The sequence below is a fragment of the Ambystoma mexicanum genome, chromosome 9, assembly GCF_040938575.1.
Source record: "Ambystoma mexicanum isolate Mex_15411 chromosome 9, UKY_AmexF1_1, whole genome shotgun sequence".
In the NCBI taxonomy this organism is placed as follows: domain Eukaryota; kingdom Metazoa; phylum Chordata; class Amphibia; order Caudata; family Ambystomatidae; genus Ambystoma; species Ambystoma mexicanum.
In genome coordinates this window covers 1,311,150,487-1,311,172,236 of record NC_090931.1, presented here as the reverse complement: position 1 = coordinate 1,311,172,236, position 21,750 = coordinate 1,311,150,487, and the positions used below count along the sequence as shown (strand labels likewise).

At 47.4% G+C, this 21,750-nt stretch overlaps 1 protein-coding gene across 2 annotated transcripts in view; it reads left to right on the top strand.

Moving 5' to 3' along the window:
* Nucleotides 1-21,750, top strand: part of PDIA5 (protein disulfide isomerase family A member 5) — a 904,279-nt gene that overhangs the window by 195,676 nt on the left and 686,853 nt on the right. For both annotated transcript variants that reach the window (XM_069616684.1, XM_069616685.1), the window contains exon 3: nt 7,434-7,521. In XM_069616684.1, the coding sequence (XP_069472785.1) occupies nt 7,434-7,521 (88 nt within the window). The remainder of the gene's footprint in view (nt 1-7,433; nt 7,522-21,750) is intronic.

Here is a 21,750-nt window from a genome sequence, read left to right as displayed (position 1 = left end):
AGGAAGAATAAATAGTTCCACCACATGTTTTCCAAGGGCAGTTCTGGTTCCAGAGGGTGATTCCATTTCCCTGGATCCTTTTTTCAATACAAACAATTCTTTATCTAACAGTTCCTTGTATCTTTCTTGATACACAATAGCACTGTTGCTTGCAAAGCTGTTTACTCTTGTAATTCTATTTCTCTCATATTTTCTGGTTTTCCTTTCTGCCAGGATTTTGTTTATTGTCTGGTCAATACAGTTTAATATTCCTTCTTATGACGACTTGTATTCACACAGTTCCGGTTGCCTGGTGGTGTACTCTCCTGCCAGGACTTCTTGTGTTAATGGACTTAAAGTTGCCTGGTATGCTCTCCTGCCATGGCTTCTTATATTTACACTGGTGTTTCTCTCCACTTCCAAAATTGCGCATCCCTTGCTGCATAATGTTTCGGCTTGATCATTCGATTAGTGTTCCCCTATATTTTGGTATTTCATACATTCCCACATTAATTGGGGTCTTATTTGCAATGCAGTTCCTTGCTTCCCAATTATTCTCTTTGCTTTCTCTCCTTCTGCTGCTTTAATTATTGTTGGCGTTTGGCACAGTTGCCGATACATTCCGGGGTCCCCACTATCCGTTGGTTGACTCACTGGCTCTTGTTGGCATTCTTGGGCTTGTTTGCTATCATGGGGCAAAGGTGTACCACCTGCATTTCTCTTGTCACTGTTTTATCTTCTTTCTGGTGTCCCCTGTGGCTCTGCTTCAGCACGCCTGCTTTGCTTCATGCTCTGATAGGTAAGATACTGCTTCCTTCAGTCAGCGAACGCTCAGGAATCTTCCACCCACTCCTGTTATTTCAGCAGCGCAACTCACACCTGCCGTGATTCCCTTTTTCCTCGAAGGTTAGCCACCCGGCTTCACCACACCGTTCTGTGCTTCTTAGCCTCATGGAGAGGCAAGGCGTTCTCTCCCCAACGGCAGCAGACTGTAGTACTTGGTTACTGGCTTTAAAATTACCCCGGCACAGGTGTTTTTGTCAAAAAGCTGGAGCGCATGTTGAGCTTGTGGCTCCTTCCGCTCTGCACTGGTCTTTCCCTCTTATTTGTCACAGTATTAGTGTGACCCAGGGAACAGTAGTCCATTGTTAATGGTTAATGTAGAAGGCTTGGATAATCACCATCAATAGTCCTGAATGGTGGATCAGTTCTGTATGACAGATAAGTAGAATTGGAAAGGGGGTCTTATTATTTCCACAAAATAGACCAGAGTTGGAAATTTGGTCTGTATGATTAGGGGAAAGGTTTTCCCTATTCTCCCTAGCGGGGAGGTGAGGACATATGGCAATGGGCCATGAGGGTATTGGGTATGAGAGGATTATCTTCAAGTGCAAATGTGGGATAGCCTATCTCATCCAATGAAGCCATGACCTCCCCAGAGGTGTTCTCCTACCTTGTGATCCTCCCTTGTTTTGCCACCCCCAGGTTCAGGATCAGGTAGCGGCTGCTGTCCCCTGGGCACATGGGAGGGGGTCACCGCCGGGAGATAGTGATGAGTCCATTGGATTCATCACACCGAGTTTCTGTGTCCTTGTAAACTGGAGGCACTCTGCCAATGTATGTTGCAAAACCTTCTTGGATAAACCTAATTCTGAGTCTGGAGCAAAAAAGAATTTCTTCATATTCAATAGAAATTCCAATTGAGAGACAACCATGAATGCGTGGGTTGTATTCTTGTCTGATTGTTACTGGTATAGTGCTAGTATTAGCCACAAAAACTAGATGGGGATAAAATTGTACTTCCCACAGCTCTAAATGTGCAACAACCTTAGCCACTATTTTTATGAAGTCTGTGCAGTCTTCATTCAGTGTTTTGAAATATCCTTCCTAACGCAATGAACAAGAAATGCCTCTGTGAAATGGGCAGACTGGCACATGGTATAAATCCAGTGGGCCCAACACTGTAATAAAGGCACCATGTCCATCAACTGAGCAAATTGATGCAGTTTCTCATCTTGAAATGTTTATTTAAATCTAGTTTATTTTTCATTTGTACACCAGCTCACGCACTCCCTGTGTTTTTGGTACCAAAAACACTCGTGAGTGTGACCCTTCTCCCAGCTCGTTGTTGGCGACTTTCTCCAGACAAAGGTGATAAACGGGACGCCTTGCATTTGTTCATACTATTCCAGACTCTAGTGAAACCAATACATTCTGCATAGTAATGCTTATGACCTGGCACAGCCATGGCTCTCCTGTTGAGTTGAACCACGCATTACTATATGTTTGAAGACTGTCTCCCAGCAAAAGTCCTTGCTTGGCTTAGGGCTGGTGTGTTTATTACCTGGAGTGGATGCCCCCCGTTTTAGTGGCCTTGCAGGCTTTAGATCAAGTCGGAAGTGTGCTCTTCGAAAAAAAGTCCTTTCTCGTACAGATGGGGCTTTACTGGAAGTTTAAGGTTGTTTTTTTCATATTTGAAGAGGCTTGTTTTGCAATGGGTAAGAATGTCCTGTCTTTTTATGGGATATTTTTTCCAGTTCATCTAACTGGCCAAATAGTTTTTTCTCCCTATAAAGGAAATACAATACTACTCTTTTGATTGGAATGTGTTTTTACATCCCAAATACGCTTTCCTGTGAGATGGTGTCCAGTGCGGCCTCAGAACGCCATCCGTAGCAGTGTCAGACATTAATTGTGCTTGCTGTTAAATTTGTAGAATCACTTCTCCAGCCTGAACCTCCTTCCATTTTTGCATAGATCAGTTTTAGTGCCTTTACGATTGACTGCGCTGGGTATGCCCTATAAATGCCCATTCTCAATGACTGGGTGGATTCCGCCTCCACTTTCTTTAGCGCACCATCTACTTTACTATAAATGTGGTCTCCAGTGCCTTCTGCTATGGGGTTCTCAATAGATCTGGTACCAATGTATCCACATATGCCAAACGCTCTAGTTCCGAGTCACACTGTGAAGGCCACTTTGGCAGAATCGCTTTCGCTGGATCTTTACGCTCTCCTTTTGGATTGATGTCTTAACTGGAACCCAAGACAAATCTTACAAATCTGCTTCTTCTGTAGCCCCTATTTCCTGTTTTGGAAAACTCTATTTGCTCCTTGTATGATTTCCTTTGGTTTTGATATACGCTTGTAGCCCTCGAGTTCCTAATAAGGCTGAGTCTTTTCTTCACCTTTCTTGTGTCAAACCTGAACCCACTGCATCGTCTGTTGCAGCTGTGCTTTTGAGCTGGATTAACCAGGAGAGAAACTCTTACCCCCATCCCCCTTGTTGGTACCTTTTTTAAGGGGATTCATAGTGTCTGCAGTAATGCTCGGAACTGGTGGTCTTTTCATGATACCAACCACTTCCCTGACGAGAGCAATGAGGAGTGGGTAAAGGTGGTGTAATCTGCTTCTGTGGAAGAGCCCATAACCGTGTTGGCATTCCATCCTAGATTACAACAAGTTATCCTTTTTGTAAGTACATATCCCATGATTTCAAAACTGTTTCCTCGCACACCAGTGGATACACAACCTTACCTAATGTGCTCTTGTGAAGAAGCCACTTCCGTGACCAAATGCATCTCATGATCTCTGGTGTGTTTGGTGCTGCATCATTACACCCTTCAAATCCTGCTGGACCACTTGAGAGGTCCACTAACTCGTCAAAGTCCCAGGCCTGCCAGGACCAGTAGCCTTGTATCCGGTTCTTCTGTGCGACTTCACAGCCTTCGAAGCACTTTCCCTGTCAGAGGCAAAGGAGGAGTATCATGGAACATTCAGTAGTGGTAGTGAGAAGCAAGGTGGGCAGATGGATGGGATGAGGGCGAAGGATAGATGAGATGCACAGGAAGGCATGAGAAGGAAAAGGAATATTTATTGATGATAAATAAATGGCTGCTCTGATGATTTGCTTGGGAAGGAGTTTTATGGCTGTTCTTGAGCTGCAAATTGAATTTGCCAATGTTTTCATTGGCCCACCATGCCTAACATAACAGCATGTGAATTTTTAAAGTACGCTTGCACCAGGGGGTCTTGGTGCTGAATAACACGTTTGTTAACCCAACTCAATGGTGTCCCATTCAGCCTTTAAGCAGGACACCAAAAAGGAGGGCCAAATATATTGTTAGGTAGATTTTCCTTTTTGAGTAAAATTCTCCCCACTCTGCAAGTCCCCGAGCATGTTTGCTGGACTATAGGATTTTTGGGCTGATTCTCCTGAGTTAATGGGAACCTTTTGCCACACTCGCTCCTTATTTTACTCGGACCATGGAAACCATTTTTGAAAAAAATCTTTACTTTTTAAGGGAGTTATGCTTTCCTCCATCTTTTCTGGCATCTACATTTTATTATTACAGCATACAGCACTTTCTGTGCAGTGTTGCCGGGAAGCTCCTTGAGCTATCCTTTTAATTTTCCCTGTGTTAACACATGTTACTGGGTCAGGGGGACACTTTTTGTTCCACCTGTATTTTATTTTGCAAGATCAGCACACCCCACCTTAAGGGGAGTACTGAGGGGGAAACAAATGTCTCCCTTTTCTCGCTTTTCCTGTAACTTTTAGTTACTGTTTCAAGTTCATCTGAGTGGCTGTTGGCATTTTGCTTTTTTTGCACGACTTGTTGTGTACTTTTGTTGCAGGCTGCAGTTGCAGCTGCGGTAAGGAACACAAGGGTCAACATTTGTCTAAAATGGTGGCTCTACTTTTTTAAACCCTGCTCTTGATGACTTGGTCTTTCTTGAGCTTTCTTCTACCTGCCTGGGTAGGGGAGGTCTTGATGGATCTTTTCTTTAGCAGGCTCCCCTTGTTAAGCCGCACAAGAGACTTGAGTGTCTGAAAGGTCAGGAAGTGGCAGAGGTAACCAAAACTATCCCTGGTCTTTGTCCTGCAGTGTGCCTGCCTGAAACTAGTTTGTGCTGGGAGGCTGGCTGTCCTGATTGACCCCCCCCCCCCACCCCAAGTTTGAACAAATGATTGGTGATTGGCGGTACTTAAGAGGCATGGGTCCTGAACAGAAACAGTCGACCACTGCAACTGAAGATCCAAAGGGCATACGCAGCTACTTCCAGAGCCGGCTGAGTAACTGCTGCAGTCCTGACCTCTGCTTCTGTGCGATAGTGAAGCCCCGAAGCGGACAACTTCCTCACTTGGACTGGTGGTCCTAACCAGTCCCAAGACTAACTGCATTTTGTGCAATCCCTGGACAAGCTGCGACCTCCATGGCTTGCAATCCCTCAATACCAGGGGTCCTGTGCTATTTTGCGGTGCAACATCTTCTGAAGCTTGGTTTCGTCAAACTTGGTCCCCTCTGCCGAGACCTGAACCAAGATAGGGCGTGAACTCCACCACACAACATCTGTCCTTCAACCGAGACTTGAAAAAGGCACCAACAAGCCAGTACTGCGAACATCTTTTGCTGGGCGTGCAACTACTCGAGAGCAACCTCCAGATCCATCACCAGTTATTTTCTTCAGACGCCAAGGCCTAGAATCCGAACCGGGTTCTGCTGTTGCCTGTCCTTGGGCACCGTCCTGCTGCACCAGCTTCTTCGCTTACAAGGTACTGTTCAGCCCTTGATGCTTACCTGGGGCCTGCTTTATCGTTCCTGTGCTTTGGGGGTTGCAGTTAAGCTGTAACTTGCATCCCCTCCCAGGCCTACATTGAGGCACATTGGGGTGGACAACCCATGGTGCTCCTTGCCAAGGAAACCTTACTTGATAGTCGCCTGTAAACTTGAACTCTTCATGGAATATGCCAAGTCCACTGTTTATCTGCCTTTTCTCCCTCACCCTTGGTTACTGGGCCACCAACGTATCCCTTGACTCTGTGAGACTTGCCTAGGGTAGAGTAGGACTAAACGGTTAAGCCGGGGTTCACTAAAGTTATATTAGTTGGTCTAAAGTTTGCAGAAGTTCAGAAGTTTCTGCCACTTTTTATGTACCACCTAAAACTGTTCTAAAGTATTTGCATCCTTTTGGATATTGCAAGCATTCTGTGTCTAATACTACTGTGTAATACTACTTCTCTTACTTAGATGTTATAAGACTTAGTGTATATACAATAAATGGTTATTGTTATGTAACTGCTAGTGTTTCCTTGAAACAAGTGTATTACCTGAGTGTCCCATTACAGCCCTCATCCCTCCTAGACTAAGCCTCACTGCTCAGCCATTGATACCAAACCTTTGCATCATTCAGGCTAAACCTAAGGGATATAACCCTGCACACTAAAGGTGGGCTTTCTAAATTCTTGTCCCAGACTGGACTTTACAAAATAAAAATACTGCCAGAGTCAAAATGGACCAACTAACTGCGTAGGAAAGCCAAAGGCATTGCTCGAAAGTGCGAGGCAATGGAAGCTAGTTATCTCTGGCTTGCGGCCAAAAAGAACCCGTAGGCTTGATGCCAACCGCTTCCAGGAGCTACTTCAATCTCCCGAGGCCAACTGGTGCCGCATAAACATGTCCATTAGGCATTAATTCTGTATGTTTGGAAATGTGATCAAAGGGGCATTAGGGCAAGTATATAAGGCATGTGTAGCACAGTGGATCATATTTAATGGACAAAGATTATAGTGTGCATCTCATGGGAAACTTACATTTGCGGCACAACATGTTGCACCATGTATTAGCTCCTCATTCCCCGGTGGCAGCTCCTGCTTACTGGGTGGTGCCCGATAGTCGGGACTTTTTTTGTTTCTGCGCCTCAAATCCTTATTTCTACCCCTGCAACGGTGACTGCAGCACTAAGTGTGCTGGTTACTATTCACGTGGAAGAAAGTCTTGTATGCAAATACACAAAATTGTAAAAGAAATTACACGAAATCATAAGATAAAAACATTGTGAAAAAATAATTATACGCCTCACCGATAGAAAAAATGTGAATACCACATAAACATCTGTTTTGATATAGTTTATTTTTTTTCTTTTCAGGACAGTACACATAAATGTCAAAAAAATAAACCTCAGCAACTGTACATTGCTGTTCATGTCCTACATGTTTCAATCCCTATGGTAATTTTGGGATGTACTTTAGGGAAAGATAATGTGACGTTGGACAAAAAAAAACCTGATCAACCTACCTGTTTGCTCATCTTCCTGGATTGTAACCACAACTAGAAACCTTTTTGCTTATGAATTCTGTGTTCTCTTCTGTTTATATGCATCATTGAGGAAACTGCTCTTAGTAAATGTTCACTGAATACTGAATTATACCAAATTTCTTATCTGATAATTTAATTCAGTTTATTCTGCCTGTTCTTGCCACATAATGTCAAAGTATATATTTTGTTAGGATGCATGTACATTTCTAAAGATCTTTTCCAAAGGGAATGCGTTGTAGAAAGTCTGCATGTGGACGCTCAGACTCCCCTCTTGAGATATCTCATGTCGCCATAGTCTTCTCCCACGTCTTTGAAGAAAAGATCACATTATCATTTGTCTTTGTATGTCTTTCAGCTGCTACTGCTGATCGCCAGCTGAAGCTTCTATCCGACGTATCCCATGCTGTTAAAGGAATAGCGACAATTTCCTGGGTGGATTGTGGGTATGTGGATTGATTTACCTATTTGTTTGTGGATACTTGACGGATAGTCCATACAAACGGAATTGCCAATGTTGTCATCGCGGGTGACATACACGTTAACAAAATTCTGCAGAGACTTGGCTGCAGAGGTCCAAATTAAAAGGTTTTTTACGATGAGCTTGAAAAAACTTTTAAGCAAGGAAGAATTCTAATTTCCCATATCACTATCTGCTTTCTAGTTGGATTATCTTTAGGTACAGGCCTATCTAGAGTAGAGCTTTCTCACCGGAGCATTTAACACGAAGGCGTAGAAGTGTAAATGTGAACTTGTTAAGGAACCTGTGCTTAATTTCTTAACTGTGGTGGTATCCAATCGCACTGCTTAAGCCAAAGAGGGGTCCACCTGCAGCTTTTCACACTTTGTAAATCCTCTTTGATTGCGCTTTGGGTGTCTTTCTATACAAGACACAGGCATGTTCTTGGTTGGATGAGAACACGACCATTGGAGGCTGGCTGTAATTGGAAAGCTGTCTTTCAAAACCTTCAGCATCGGAAGAGGAAACAGACTAAAACTGATCTTCCCCGAGAGTCCATGCTCTGATCTTCATCCCAGTAAACAGCTTAGACCAAAAAACAGCTTACAATGCTAGGCCAATAAGGAAGTGCTGTACCTATAACCTTCATATTTAAAGAAGCAAAAAATGACCAGGGCCTGTCATTAACATTCAGCTTTTTGTTTGCCTCTTTACGAATGTCCTTTTCCAATTGGTTGGGGCTGCTTATGCGATATTCTAATACTGTCATGTTACATTATTTTGGTCTGGGCTTCATAGGCGGCATTGAAACACCAACTGACTGAGCCAACTGTATGCCATGTGGTGTAGAGATGAGAACATGTCAGTGACTGATATTTGTAGTGCTTTGGTCATTGCCCCTCTTCCCAACACAACCCGGACAGCTGATTGTTGGAAAAATTTGCCTGCCGTGTTCTGATTCCTCCTGCTGACATTCTGATATATACAAGGCACTGTGGAACTGTGCAAATGTCATTGATCACTGGGTACAAAAAAGCTTCCTCACTAAATATATTGCTCAGTTGATACTTGCCATTAGTCAGGCCAATTTAGAGAACTGGAAAAGTTGGCTGTATAGAATAATATTTGTATGTATATCGTGGTTTTTCCAAAGCGCTGTACATGGACATTTTTTTTACACAGGTACTAGCAAAAAGGACCCGTACTTTGCAGGGTTCTGTAGACCGACATGACGACACTCATCAGTTGTTGAACACCAATGATCATGTAGGTCACTGTTCTGAGTCACTTATCACTTGATGTGCTTTGCGCTCCGAAGTAAACTGCACTGAGAATGGGAGCTTGTAGCTGTCTGGCATTCCCTGGAGCAGATGTGGAGGGGAGGCTAGAGTTGGCATGCTGCAACATACTCTGACCTTTTATGCTCTCTCCCCACTTGTCACCTCACCCAGGCGTGGTGCAAATATCTCGGAAATGGTGCGTTTTAGGGTCCTGAAACGTGGTTTTCAACATCCCATCAGGAGCTTTTGTGGTTTGTTCCTCAGGTCGAGACACTTAAAATTAACTCTGTCCAGTTCTTCTGTGACCATATTGATGTTTTGCAGAGTTCAGGCAGCCACCTCCTGTGTGATGCATCTGAAATCTGGGGAAACGTGAGGGGTGTCCAAATCTCATGTACCCAGTAATGTCCGGAGGGTCTTAACTGGTCACTACACAAAATGTGTTGCACATTACAGCAACGGTGCGGAATTGTATAAGGAGCAAAATAACAGATGTTCTCCAGCATGGGGTCTGGCATGGATTCACATGCTCATGAATATTCCCCGTCAGGCTGGGAATCCTCGGTAAAGAAAAAAATCAGTATCAGTTTCGTTTCTGATCTGTCTTTCTTAGTAACCAATCACTGATCTCTGGGTCAATGACTGCCCTCTCCCTAAACCCCGCCCCTGGCAGCCATCCTTGGATTTTTACCACACGTTCAAATGTTGGGAGTCCTCGTGCTATAGCTCTCGAGCTTTTACTGCGTTTTGCGCTTTTTCAAAGAGATTTATCACATTTTTCGGTTTAATCGAGCCACAAGCTCCACCGTTTCTACTTCCGATCAACGGGGACCCGTTTCGGATTTATCTACGCCCCTCAAGGGTGAAGTTTTTGTCGAGTTGCGCTTCTTGGAGGATTCCAGAAGTTTCTGAGGCCTACCTCATGGACGAGAAGAACATGACCCAGGAGAAAGGAAGCTCGACTCCCGGCAAACTGTTCAGGATCTGCCCTGGATGTAACCTACAAAATGTGTTCAAGGAGGACGAGCATTCGAAATGCCTTTACTGCCTCCACGAGGACAACATGTCGGATTGGACGATGAGGGATCGCCGGACCAGTCTCGCCAACTGGCTGGAAGGCAAGAGCCCAGCAGGTGAGAAGAAGTCCGAGCGGTCTAAGTCCTGTGAGGGCGCCCTGGCGACGGGGGCCCAACAGAAGGCAAAGTACCGCGAGTCCGCAGGCACCAGAAGCGCCGAACGGTCGGGCTCCTCAGCTGCCAGGCAGGGCGCACCTTCACCGACGCCATCAACAGCGAGCCAAGGCTCTGGCTCGGGGAAGAGAAAATCCGAGAACCCGGCTAAGCTTCTGGAGAGGCCCTGGTCGATCTCGAAGGAACCGGCCGAGGGGGAGCGAGGCTGTGACCCTCCCCTAAGGTGAAGGCCTCAAGCACACCCAAGGTGGTGAAGGCCTTCACTCACCCGGCTAAGGCCTCTATCGAGGGAGTCGCTGCGGCCTTGGATAAGCCTGTGGAGGCTATCCCAGTGGAGGCGACCTCGGGGCCCAGAGTTTCCCTGCCTCCGCGTGCGGAATCCTCTTTTAAGCCCATCGAGAAGACCCCCGTGAAGACCCCGGTGGAAAAAGAGGGGTGGTGGGGCGGTGGCCGTTACGGACACAACCTCCGAGGAGGAGCTGACCGAGAATTTGGAAGAGGCCCAACCCCACGGGAGGAATCCCGAGGAGGGGGACGACGAGAGCGAGGGTGGCAACGACGAGGTTCCCGTGGAGGAACAACCGTCGCTCCCGGCACACCCGTCGCAACCTGAGCCTCAAGACAACTCGGCGGCCATTTTGACGGCAATCCAAGCCTTATGCACTTAGATAAGGACAAGACTGCCCCGACGGACGACCCAGCTGTACCGGGTCCATCGGGAAGCCCTCCGAACAAGAGGAGGAGAATTCATCCAGTGCTCCTTCAGCCCTCACAGCCTTCTCAGCCTTTGTCGCCTTCCCCGCTCCCAAAGGGACAACACGGGAACGGACATGGCCACAAAGGGGACGGATGACGGCGGCGACGACGGGCGTCCCCGCCCGATGAGATTGGCTCCTTCCACGCCATGATTGCCAGGGCATCCAAGCTTTTTCAGCTCTGTGGCGCGAGGCCAAGAGGAAGACGGTCCTTGCAGTGCTGTTGCTGTTTGACATCTGGGACGAGGGACTTGCCCTCCTCAAGGACCTGTCCATGACACCTGCCAAGAAGAACCGGTACGAGAAGAATTACCGGGTCCCTGACGCTGCCCCGTTGTGCCTTAGGGCACAGCCGACCCCAGATTTGGTTGTCTCAGCAGCGGCCAAGAAGAAAGTGGGGGGGCATCGGCTTCCTCAACTTCCCCACCGGACGGCGAAGGAAAGAAGCTAGACACTGTGGGACGACGAGTCATGTCGGCGGCGACAACGATTAAGGCGGCCAGCGTCCTAGCGATTGTGGCCCGCTACGACCGGGAATTGTGGTACAAGATTGCCCCCCCAGTTGGACTTCCTCCCAGATGACAAGAGGGCAGAGGCCCTGGCGATCCTACAGGAGGGTGAGGTGGCGTCGGACCATGCCATAACTGTGGCCACGGACATTGCCGACACAGGTTTCCGCCAGTTGGGCAACAGCGTTTGCCTTCGACGGCGGGGGTGGCTCAAGGCGACGGATTTCCGCCAGGACGTGCAGGCCAAGGCTTTGGTCGTGCCCTTCGACGGGAACAATCTGTTTGGAAAGACTGTGGATGAGTCTCTGCAGGCCATCAAGACCGACACGGAGATGGCTCGGGCCTTGGGAGTTCTGCAGCAACAGCGGCCGCCCTTTCGGAACTCCGGAGTCAAGCAAGGTGGCTACAAAGGATTCGGCGGTGGCTCCTCGACCTACCTTCAGGCGGCCTGCTCCTCGTCGCAAGAAGCCTACAGGGGACGAGGCAAGTCAGGTGGATCTCGCCGTCGTCGCCAGGGAGGCCAAGGCGGCAAGGCCGCTTCCAAGCAAGAGTGAACCGGCCGTTGCGTCGGGCCCCCACTGAAGCACCCCAGTGGGAGGCCGGCTGACAAAGTTAGTCAGCGTGTGGGAGTCAATCTCCACCGACCGTTGGGTGCTGGATGTCCTGGCCCACGGGCACACTCGAAATTTCTAAAGAAGTGCCCCCGAATTCTGCCCATGGCCAGGAAGGAAAACCACGTCCCTCAACTGCTGTTAGAGGTAAGGGCGATGCTCAAGAAAGGAGCCATTGAGCTCATCCCAAAGAGGCTCCGGGGCTCTTGAATATACTCAAGATACTTCCTCGTCAGAAAGAAGACAGGAGATTGGCGTCCCATCCTGGACTTGCGTCGGCTAAAAAAATACATCAAGGCACAGAAGTTCCAGATGGTCACCCTCCAGCACGTGCTGGGCCAGCTGGAGGAAGGCGACTTCCTATCGTTGTTGGATCAGGAGGATGCGTACTTTCACATCCCCATCCTAAAAGGACACAAAGTTTCTCAGGTTCGTAGTCCAAGGGTGGCACTACCAGTTCAAGGCCCTCCCATTCGGATTGAAGTCGGCGCCCAGGGTGTTCACCAAGTGCCTAGCACCAGTGGTGGCGCGGCTGCGCCTGCAGGGGATCCACGTCTACCCCTACCTGGACGACTGGCTCATCCGAGCAGGGACAAGGGAACTTGCCGTCGAACACACAGCACAGACCGTCCGGCTGCTCACAGACCTGGGATTCTCCATCAACTTCCCCAAATCCCAACTGGTTCCGTCGCAGGTCGCACTGTTTCTGGGAGCCAAGCTCGATACAGTAGCGCAGTTGGCGTTGCCATCGGAGGAAAGAACGCAGGCCATCCTGGGCAAGGTACAACGTCTACTGGCCACGGACGTGGCCAGAGTGAGGTCCATCAAGTCCCTTCTCGGGATGATGTCCTCTTGCATCTATCTGATGCGCCTGTGCAGGCTTCGGATGCGTCCTCTGCAGGAGTTCCTGGACGCCCGTTGGACTCAAGCGACGGGCAGCTTCGAGGACAAGATCTCGCTCAACAAATTATTCCGCCAAGCAATTTGGTGGTGGGGCACCCGCGCGCATCTCGCCGCGGGCACGGACTTTCAGACCCCAGCATACCAGGTGATGTTGACGATGGATGCCTCCCTTGAGGGGTGGGGAGCGCACACTGGAGATCTTCACGCGAGAGGCCTGTGGCTCCTGGAGGAGAGGCCGCTCCACATTAACATACTGGAGCTCCGAGCAGTGTTCTGGGCCCCTGTCATTCCTCCCGTCCCTCAAGGGCAAGGTGGTGAGGATCTTCACTGACAACACCACCACAATGTTCTACATCCGGAAGCAGGGAGGAACCAGATCCCCAGCCCTGTCCAAGGAAGCCCAGGATCTGTGGCACTGGGCCGTTGCCCAGGGGATGTTTCTGGTGCCTTTTTCATCTAGCAGGGATAAAAAACACCATCACTGACTCACTTGGCAGGGAGCTGCGCTTGTGCCACGAGTGGGAACTACGCCAGGATCAAGTGGATCAACTCATCCGGCGATGGGGCAAACCCCAAATTGACCTGTTGGCGGCGGCGACGAACTCCAAGTGCCAGAGGTTCGCCAGCAGGTTCCCCCAGCCGAGGAGCATGGGCGATGCTTTCTCATTCCCCTGGGCCGGCCTGTTCCTGTATGCGTTCCCTCTGTTGCCGTTGCTGCTCAGATTCATCAACCAACTCAAGAGGTCCTGGTGCAGGATGATCCTCGTCGCACTGAGTTGGCCGAGACAGATATGGTTCCCGGACCTTCTGGACTTGTCAGCGTCCCCAGTCAAACTGTCGACGGACGCAGATCTTCTCTCCAGAGAAGGAGGCGCCATTCTTCATCACGACCCGGAGTCGCTGAACTTGCAGGCCTGGCTCCTGCAGCACTATAGTCTGGAGGGTACAATATCCCGGCTGACTGCAGAGAGGTTCTTGCAAAGGCCAGGGTGTCCTCAACTCTGAAGTGCTACGGACAAAAGTGGAAGAGGTTCTCTGTCTGGTGCCGTGCACAGTAGATTAACCCTCTACGGATTACAGCCCCTCAAGTGCTACCGTACTGTCTGTCGCTGGCCAAAGCTGGACTAGCTCACGCTTCCATCAAGGTACATCTGGCAGCGATTTCCCGATACACCAGAACTGCAGGACGGTCGTCCCTGTGGTCTCATCGCCTGGTGAAGGAGTTTAAAAAAGGACTGTTCCGATCGTTATCGCCGGTGAATGCTCCAGCCCTGGCGTGGGAGCTCAACGTGGTGCTGACCAGGCTCATGGGCCCGCCATTCGTGCCCTTGCATTCGGCTCCGTTGAAGTTCCTGTCGTGGAAGACAGCGTTCCTTGTGGCCATCACCTCTGCACGACACGTGGGAGAGATACAGGCCCTTTCCTGCAGGCCTCCATACTTGACTTTCCATGAGACGAGGGTGGTGCTGAGGACGCACCCCTCCTTCATGCCCAAGGTGCCGTCGGACTTCCATCTCAACGAGCCCTTGGTGTTACCAGTCTTTTTCCTGTCGCCTTCGTCGCCGGCCGAGAGGACTTTGCACTCGCTGGATGTAGCTAGAGCGCTGAATTTCTACGTGGACCGAACGAAGAGTTTTCGGAAGACATCACAGCTGTTTGTGAACTTTGGACCTGTGAACCAAGGGAAGGCTCTCTCGAAGGCTTCCATTTCCAGATGGCACTCCGGCTGCATCATGCACTGTCATCGGTTGGCAAACCGACCGTTGCCTGGCCGTCCGAGAGCCCATTCGAGCAGAGCGATCGCTGCCACCACGGCGTTCTTATCTGGTGTGCCCCTGCTGGAAATCTGCAGGGCTGCTAAGTGAAGGTCGACGCACACCTTCACGAGATTCTACTCCGTCGACCGGGATTCCAGGGAGGAGTCCAGAGTCGACAAGGCAGTGCTGCGCAACCTGTTCGCTTAAGGTGAGCCTGGTGAGGAGGCAAGAGATGCTTAATGTTGAATTTTATGTAATGCTTAATGTTGAGCCTTGCCACCTCCCGTGGTTGTGCATGTGTGTACTGCTATGTATTCTCATATTCATGAACATGTGAATCCATGCCAGACCCCATGCTGGAGAAGGAACAAGTTACTTACCTGTAACTGTTGTTCTCCAGCATGGTTCTGGCATGGATTCACATGCGAACCCTCCCTCCTTCCCCTCTGCGGCTCTTCACTTGGTCATACTGCCACTTTACGTGCTACCAAATCTGAGGATGGCTGCCAGGGGCGTGGCTTAGGGAGAGGGCAGTCATTGGCTGGGGGCAGTATGACCCAGAGACCAGTGATTGGTTACTACTAAGAAAGACAGATCAGAAACGAAACTGATACTGATTTTCTTTCTTTACCGAGGATTCCCAGCCTGACGACGGGGAATATTCATGAGCATGTGAATCCATGCCAGACCCATGCTGGAGAACAACAGTTACAGGTAAGTAACTTGTTCCTTCTGCCTTGTATATAGAGAGATTACCCAACCAAAGTTGGTACTCATTTAATGACACCGGAAGGATGAATGGCTAATGTGAAAAACCAGAGGGTGTTTCACAACCTAGTCCTCGGGAATCCCATACTCTGGTGGCATGGGGAAGGCCATCACTTTTGGTCTCGACCCTGGGGGTGGACAAGCAAGGGAGGATCACCTGGGTAGGAGGTCCTCAGGGAGTGGGGGGGCGAAGCACCCAATGGTGAGACATGGTATCCCCCTTTTTCCACAACCAATCTAATCCCTATCCCTGCTTATTTTGAGAAACTCCAACTCCCATAATTCCACCCCACTTCATCTTAACAAAAGTACTGCCCCGAGGAAGATGAGGAATGAGGTCAGAAAGATTACCTCCCCTGACTTGCATTGGCCCTGTCCCTGTAATGAGGCCAGGCCGAGTCAGGCACGTAGCTTTAACAATGTACACCTGACACTTTTTAACACTCCCTGTGAACATAAAAGGTGGTGCCCACAAGCACACTTTGAGCGAGGCTGGGTACGAGGAGGAACAGCTCTTCCAAAGCTGATGAGAACAAGGCTGTGGAAGTTGGAAGGTCAATGGGCTGATCGGCAGTTGAAAGGATCAAGGGAAAGCCAGGCAAGATTTCCAATCTTTTGGGAAGCCATGAGTGTTCGAAGAGCAAAGCAGAGTGGGCGGACGAGAGAAACCTTCCAGGTGTCAGCACGGCCTGTAACCCTCCCTCACCCGGGTAACCGGTGCAGTTTGGGAGGAGCAAAGGAGGGGTTGGTAATGGCCTCGAGCTGCAGGAAAAAGATGAAAGAAATCCAATTAACCTGGCCGGTGAGTTATCGAAGGCAACACAAGTCTGGTTGATGTTAAAGTGACTGTAACTTGAAGGTTGTGCGTGTGCTTAGAACGCGAATGAAGAGAACAGATGTTGAAAGGAAAGGACACAAAGTAACAGTGTGGCCCTGCGAGGTGAAGTCGCACATTTGAAAGTCTGAAATGTTATGAATTTTGAAAGATATTGCAGCGGGGATCAAAGGTAAGAAAGTAACCATGATAAGGAAAGAAAGTTGAATAAGCGGAAAATGAAATCTGTGAACTGTGAATAGGCCAAGAGGGCAAACTAAAGAGAATAAAAACTACAAACACCAGAAGGCATTGGTGGGAAAGAAATACCAAGAAGTATTGGTGTTACATGTGAACTTTGAAAAAGCCAAGAATGCAGGCTAAAGAGAGGCATTGGGGGCGGGGGGGAGAAATACCAAGAGGTATTGGTGGTACGCATGAACTGTAGAAAAGGCCAAAAGGGCAGACTGAGGAGAGTGAGGACTACAGGTACCAAGAAGTACTGGTGCCGCAAGATGAACGTTGATTGTAAATTAAAGGATTGTTGAAAGAAAGGTCGAAGTGGTCATGCAGAGGTCTATGTGAATTCCTTGTAGTTTTGAAAGTCTTCGACAGTAAAAAGGTACTTTAGATAAACCGTGGGGAGGGTAAACCTCACGAAGGTGAGACAGGCTCGAGCCTGGCACAGGGAAGCCTGTTGAGAACTGAGAAATTAAGAAGGCACATCTGAACTGAACATTGATGGCAAGGGGGGCAAAGCCTAAAGAAGCGATTGAAGTACCAGAAGTTGAAAGCCTAACATTGAACTGTTGAATTGTACCAGTGAGCCGAAGTGTGCAAGACTGATAGTTGTGCCATCCACCTATCATTCTTTTAAAAACAATGTTTTAAAAAAAGACTCTCTAGACCCCATGCGGTTGAACCTGGGGAAGGGAGTTGGTAATGAAGCCATTCTGACATTTCTTTTTGAGACACTATTTTCCTTTTTGTATTCCCTTAAGACATGTTCTCTTGAGGAGAGAAGGGAAAGTTTAGGTTTTCTTAGTATATGCCTTTTTATTTTGACGAGACTGATTTGGACGCATTTGTTATTTGTTTAATGATATAGATTACTCCCATTTTAGAGTTCGGGCCAGTTAGGAATTCTAGCAACACAACTAAAACTTTAAATAAAGGTTTTTGAACTTGTATCCATTTAATCTGCGTCTACTGTTTGATACCCTGCTTTTCTCACACTAAGTTGGTTTTGCCGGGATTAGAACCTGCGACCTTCAGATCACGCACAAATCTCACCATGGAACGCTTAACTCACCGAGTTATCTTACCAGCTATATATACATGCTGGTGTACTTGTCCTCAATGCTTTTTTTCTAAGCATCGAGGGTCTCTGTCCAGCTTCTTGTATAGGTCCCTTTCCTGGTGACAAGGCTTATGGCCACTGTTTTTAATGGGTCCAGACAGCATTCCACATTAGCTAAGAAAAATTGTCAGGTCATCCCGCTAATTGGACCGTGCCTGCAAGTTTTTGAATAATGCAGCTTTGGATTTCGAGCCTGTCGGTGCTTTAGATGATAGAATCAAATTAAAATATTGGCATATTGCCCATCAATGTCATTGCTTGCTGCCAGATGTAAGTGGCTGTATAAAGTGACTTGCAGCTAAGGTGTAAAACTGTCTTCATTTTCCTGATCCTGCCTTGGTTCATTGAAGCACTAGTGGTTTGCTGAAACGTAGTGCTGTGTTGTCTCGGGTCCACAAGAGTTGACCCACAGCCGCTCCAGGTGCTCTTGATTTTCAAACACAAGTCTGTCCTTAAATTGTTTTATAGTGTTAGTTTCAGTCCTGGGATCAAAGCTCTGGAACCGCCTTCCCTTTTCTGCTGCAGCTTCTGAGCAAAATCTCAGTCTGGCTGTTCTCCCATTGCACCTTCTTCAATACTTAATTGCTTTGACTTGCTTCTTATCGTTGCACCTACACCTGAGTTTGTTTTTCATTTCCCTGGGTCTTTGTTGTCCATATTGTCATGGTACGGAGGATCACCTTTTACATGGCAGCTTCATCGCACTTGTTCTACATTTGATGCCCTCCCTTCTCTCCTCCCGCTCCCCCCACCTTGTTACATACACCGACAGTGGGAGTTGATGCAGGTATGATTGCTTGCACCACCTTTTGGACTTTCTTGCTGCCTTATCTGAATTGGCTAGAGTTACTAAGCTTCCTATGATCTTGGGTTTTCACTTTCTGTGACTGCAGATTCAGCCCCGACAATGGACTCGGTGCAAAATGCATTGGCTGTATTCATCTGTTTTCTTGGCTCTTTATACTAATACTTTTTTACATAAAAAATTTGAATCATCATTGCTGTGAATGTGTTAATGATATTCAGTCTGTATTAAAATGCTCCTTTATATAAAAGATTTGAGGTATTATTTAAAGATCATTCAGACCTGCATGGGGAGCACGCAGTACCCAGACTGCTGGTCTGGGTAAACCCATTGCATGCATCGACGAGGTCCTTGGACCTTCTTCTCTGCGTGCTCCATACATTATTGGCCATTGGGAGTAGGGAGTATAGGGCAGTGGCCTTCCCTGAATTCAGAAGTGGTTGTTTTTTGATTGTGTTGCCTGACAGCAGCTCCTAGCGATCAAAAATAATCATTAGTCAGTCGAGTTGTGACATTTTATAAAATGATTGCTAGGTCTAAATCATGTGCCTGGACTTGTATTAAATTGAAAAAGAAATGACTACGTTCCCAATTAGTTTTGAGTTCGTTTTATTAACATTTGGTTTCAAATTGTACATGTTGCCAACATTCTCCTATATGGAGGCATGTGATATTGTTCTGCCCTTGCCTGGGCTTTCTCAAGGAACATCCATTTTTACTTAAGTACCCAGTTGTGGGTTGATTCTATGTCAAATTTGTTCAGTTTGTATTCAGATACCCCTTCCGACTTTAAACAGCATCGAGGTTGACATTCAATGAAACTGTTTCTTGTCACATGTATATATTTTCTTTCCTTTTTTTTGCATGCACGTCTAATACATTCACAATTGTTAGTGTATCATACAGTTAAATCTCAGCACATACTTATTCGACGATTGTTGATATGTCATTTTTTTATTTTGTCTTTGATGGCTTCACCAAAGGAATATTTGTGATCCAGGTCTGTCCACTGTATGCACTTGGCTGGGTGTTGCTGGGTTTGCAGGTGTGTTCCTCTGACTGCCAATGAGAAATACTAGGGATAGCACAGTGCTGACATTGGGCTGGATTGCCTGGTTCCAGAGTGTGGGAGAACGTGTCTCTGCGGATCTCGGGTCCTGAATCTATTTGAACCCTTCAGTTCAGTGTTTTCGGCCCCGCTTTAAAATTCCATGCAGCCGGGATTCGAACTTAATTGAAATTATCTATTAACAAAATACAGCTTTTAGGTTTGAAAGGTGTGCCCCTTTTATACACTGCTTGCAACATGCGGTCACTGCTGGGAACCCACATTATATCCACATTATATAATGTCGACTGTTCCACGAGGACACCCAAAGAAATACGGGATCTTTTGATCTAAGGGTGTCACTGGGCTACTAGCTTTTTTGTAAAGACATTACAGACCTGTTGGTGAAATAGAAGTCAAGTATCTCTTGTGTCAGGGGGTGGACGAAGGACATGTAACTTTCCTCGTGGTTGATAAGTTACTTTGATAATGTAGTGCTTTTTTTATTTTTAAGGAGAGTAAATGAAAGCATAAAAAGTTTACATTTGTAAACTAAAAATGCTAATATAATAATAATAATACTTTCCATTTCCAGCACTGGGGTCGCACCGGGAGTGTACGTTTTGGTCGTTTTCAATTAAACGCTAGACAAGGCTGAAATGGTGCAACGTCTACACACCGTTTCTTTTTAATCTAACTGCATTGTTTTAGTTATCAACCTGAACGTGTTTATTCAGATTCCCTGCCATAGTAATGCCCTCTTGGATTTTTTTTTTCTTGGCCCGTCGGCCTATCGGAGTAGGTTTGGGATAGAGTCTGTAGTACTGCGCCAGACCCTACCAGTTGGGACTGGCCGGCATGTATGGAGCTGCAAGACTGCAAGCCCTCACCAGCCTGGCCCGCGTCCAGAGATAGCCTCTCGGAGGCCGCATGACGAAGCATAAAGCAATCTGTGGAAATCCACTGGGGCCTTCTTGCTCAGTTTCTGCAGATGGCGTTTGTGTTTTTCCGGCGATAATCGTGCATGAAGCACTTCAATAATGCGCACGAGAACCGCAAAGAAAGAGTGTGCCAAAAAAAACGACTCTCCTCCCGGCCTGCGTGCTTATCGCGAGGCAAGGCCTTTACTAGGACCTTGGATACTAACGCCATTATGATTGTTACTGTGTTCTGAAGGTTCGCGATTCTTAGTCTTTGCAAAGCACAAATCGAAATTGCAAACTTTTCCGAAGTGCGCAATTTTGGCTCGCGAGGCCGGGACTGTGTTGTTTGAACATCCGTCCATACCCCGCACAGCAGTGGTTCTTCACGGCAGTAATTCTGTGCTGAATTGCTGTCGGTGAAGCAGAGCTAATTCTGAAAAGAGCCGTTTTGATTGGTTGAGAATCTGGGTGAAATTGATTAGCAGTATGAAGGGGTGTCTGTTTGGGAAAGTAATCAACTTGCCCGTTTTCAAGTGAATGCCGGGAAGATGCGCTCAGCCTGGTGGTGAAAGTATTTGCAGGAAGGAAAATTGCTCTTGGTTGGAGTGTGTGCCTGTCATCGAAGCAAGCGTGTGGATGTTGACGAGAGCAGACATTCACTTCAAAGTGAGCGGATAAGCTAATTTATTGTGCTATGAATTGGTTATTGTGATGTGAGGTAACTCGTACATTTTTCGTGTTACACAAAGTGAACGGCAATTGAGCCAAGTTACATCTCAGTAACCTGTTGAGTCACCTTTCAAATTGGTGACGTTTTTGAAAAGAAACCACATTTGTCATTGAATATGATGGCCAAGGGATTAACGTATGGACCGGGAAGAGTAGTGTCCAGAGGAAGATGGAGGTCAGGGTGAAGGGTGTGGGGACGGTGGTCTCTGAGAAATTCCTGTACAAAAGACCGGTATGTGAGCACAAATTTGACAGCATTTGGGGTGGCTTTATGGGGTCGTATGCAAAAAGCTGGTTAAAAGCTTGTATTCTAATAGATGTTCATGGTTCTCAGCCCAGATAGGTAAGTCCCTGAACACTATGAAATGAAGCTGAGCAGTAGGAATGTCATCCACCGTATTCACATTGTTTTGTAAACGCTGGAGAAGGCTGGGGGAGGGGGTGAAGAGATTAGAACATGCCTTGTTGCGGTAGGAGGAAAAGGGGATGCATGTTGCCAAGAGTGGTTTTGAGGTCTTGTTGGGCAAAGGGCTCCATTTCCACGATGTAAGATTTGCAGAGATTAGCACTCAGATCTTTTACATTTGGCATCACAAATTGGGTCATAACTGAGATTTAGCTACAACAGAATTCTGTTATTAAAATAAGATTGAGTTTTGGAGGTGACTGATGAATCCAGGATTTTGGTACCGTGTTGTAGCAGAGAGAGCATTCTGAAGGATGCTATGGAAAGACATAGGACCTTTATTCAGCTTCGGTGAGA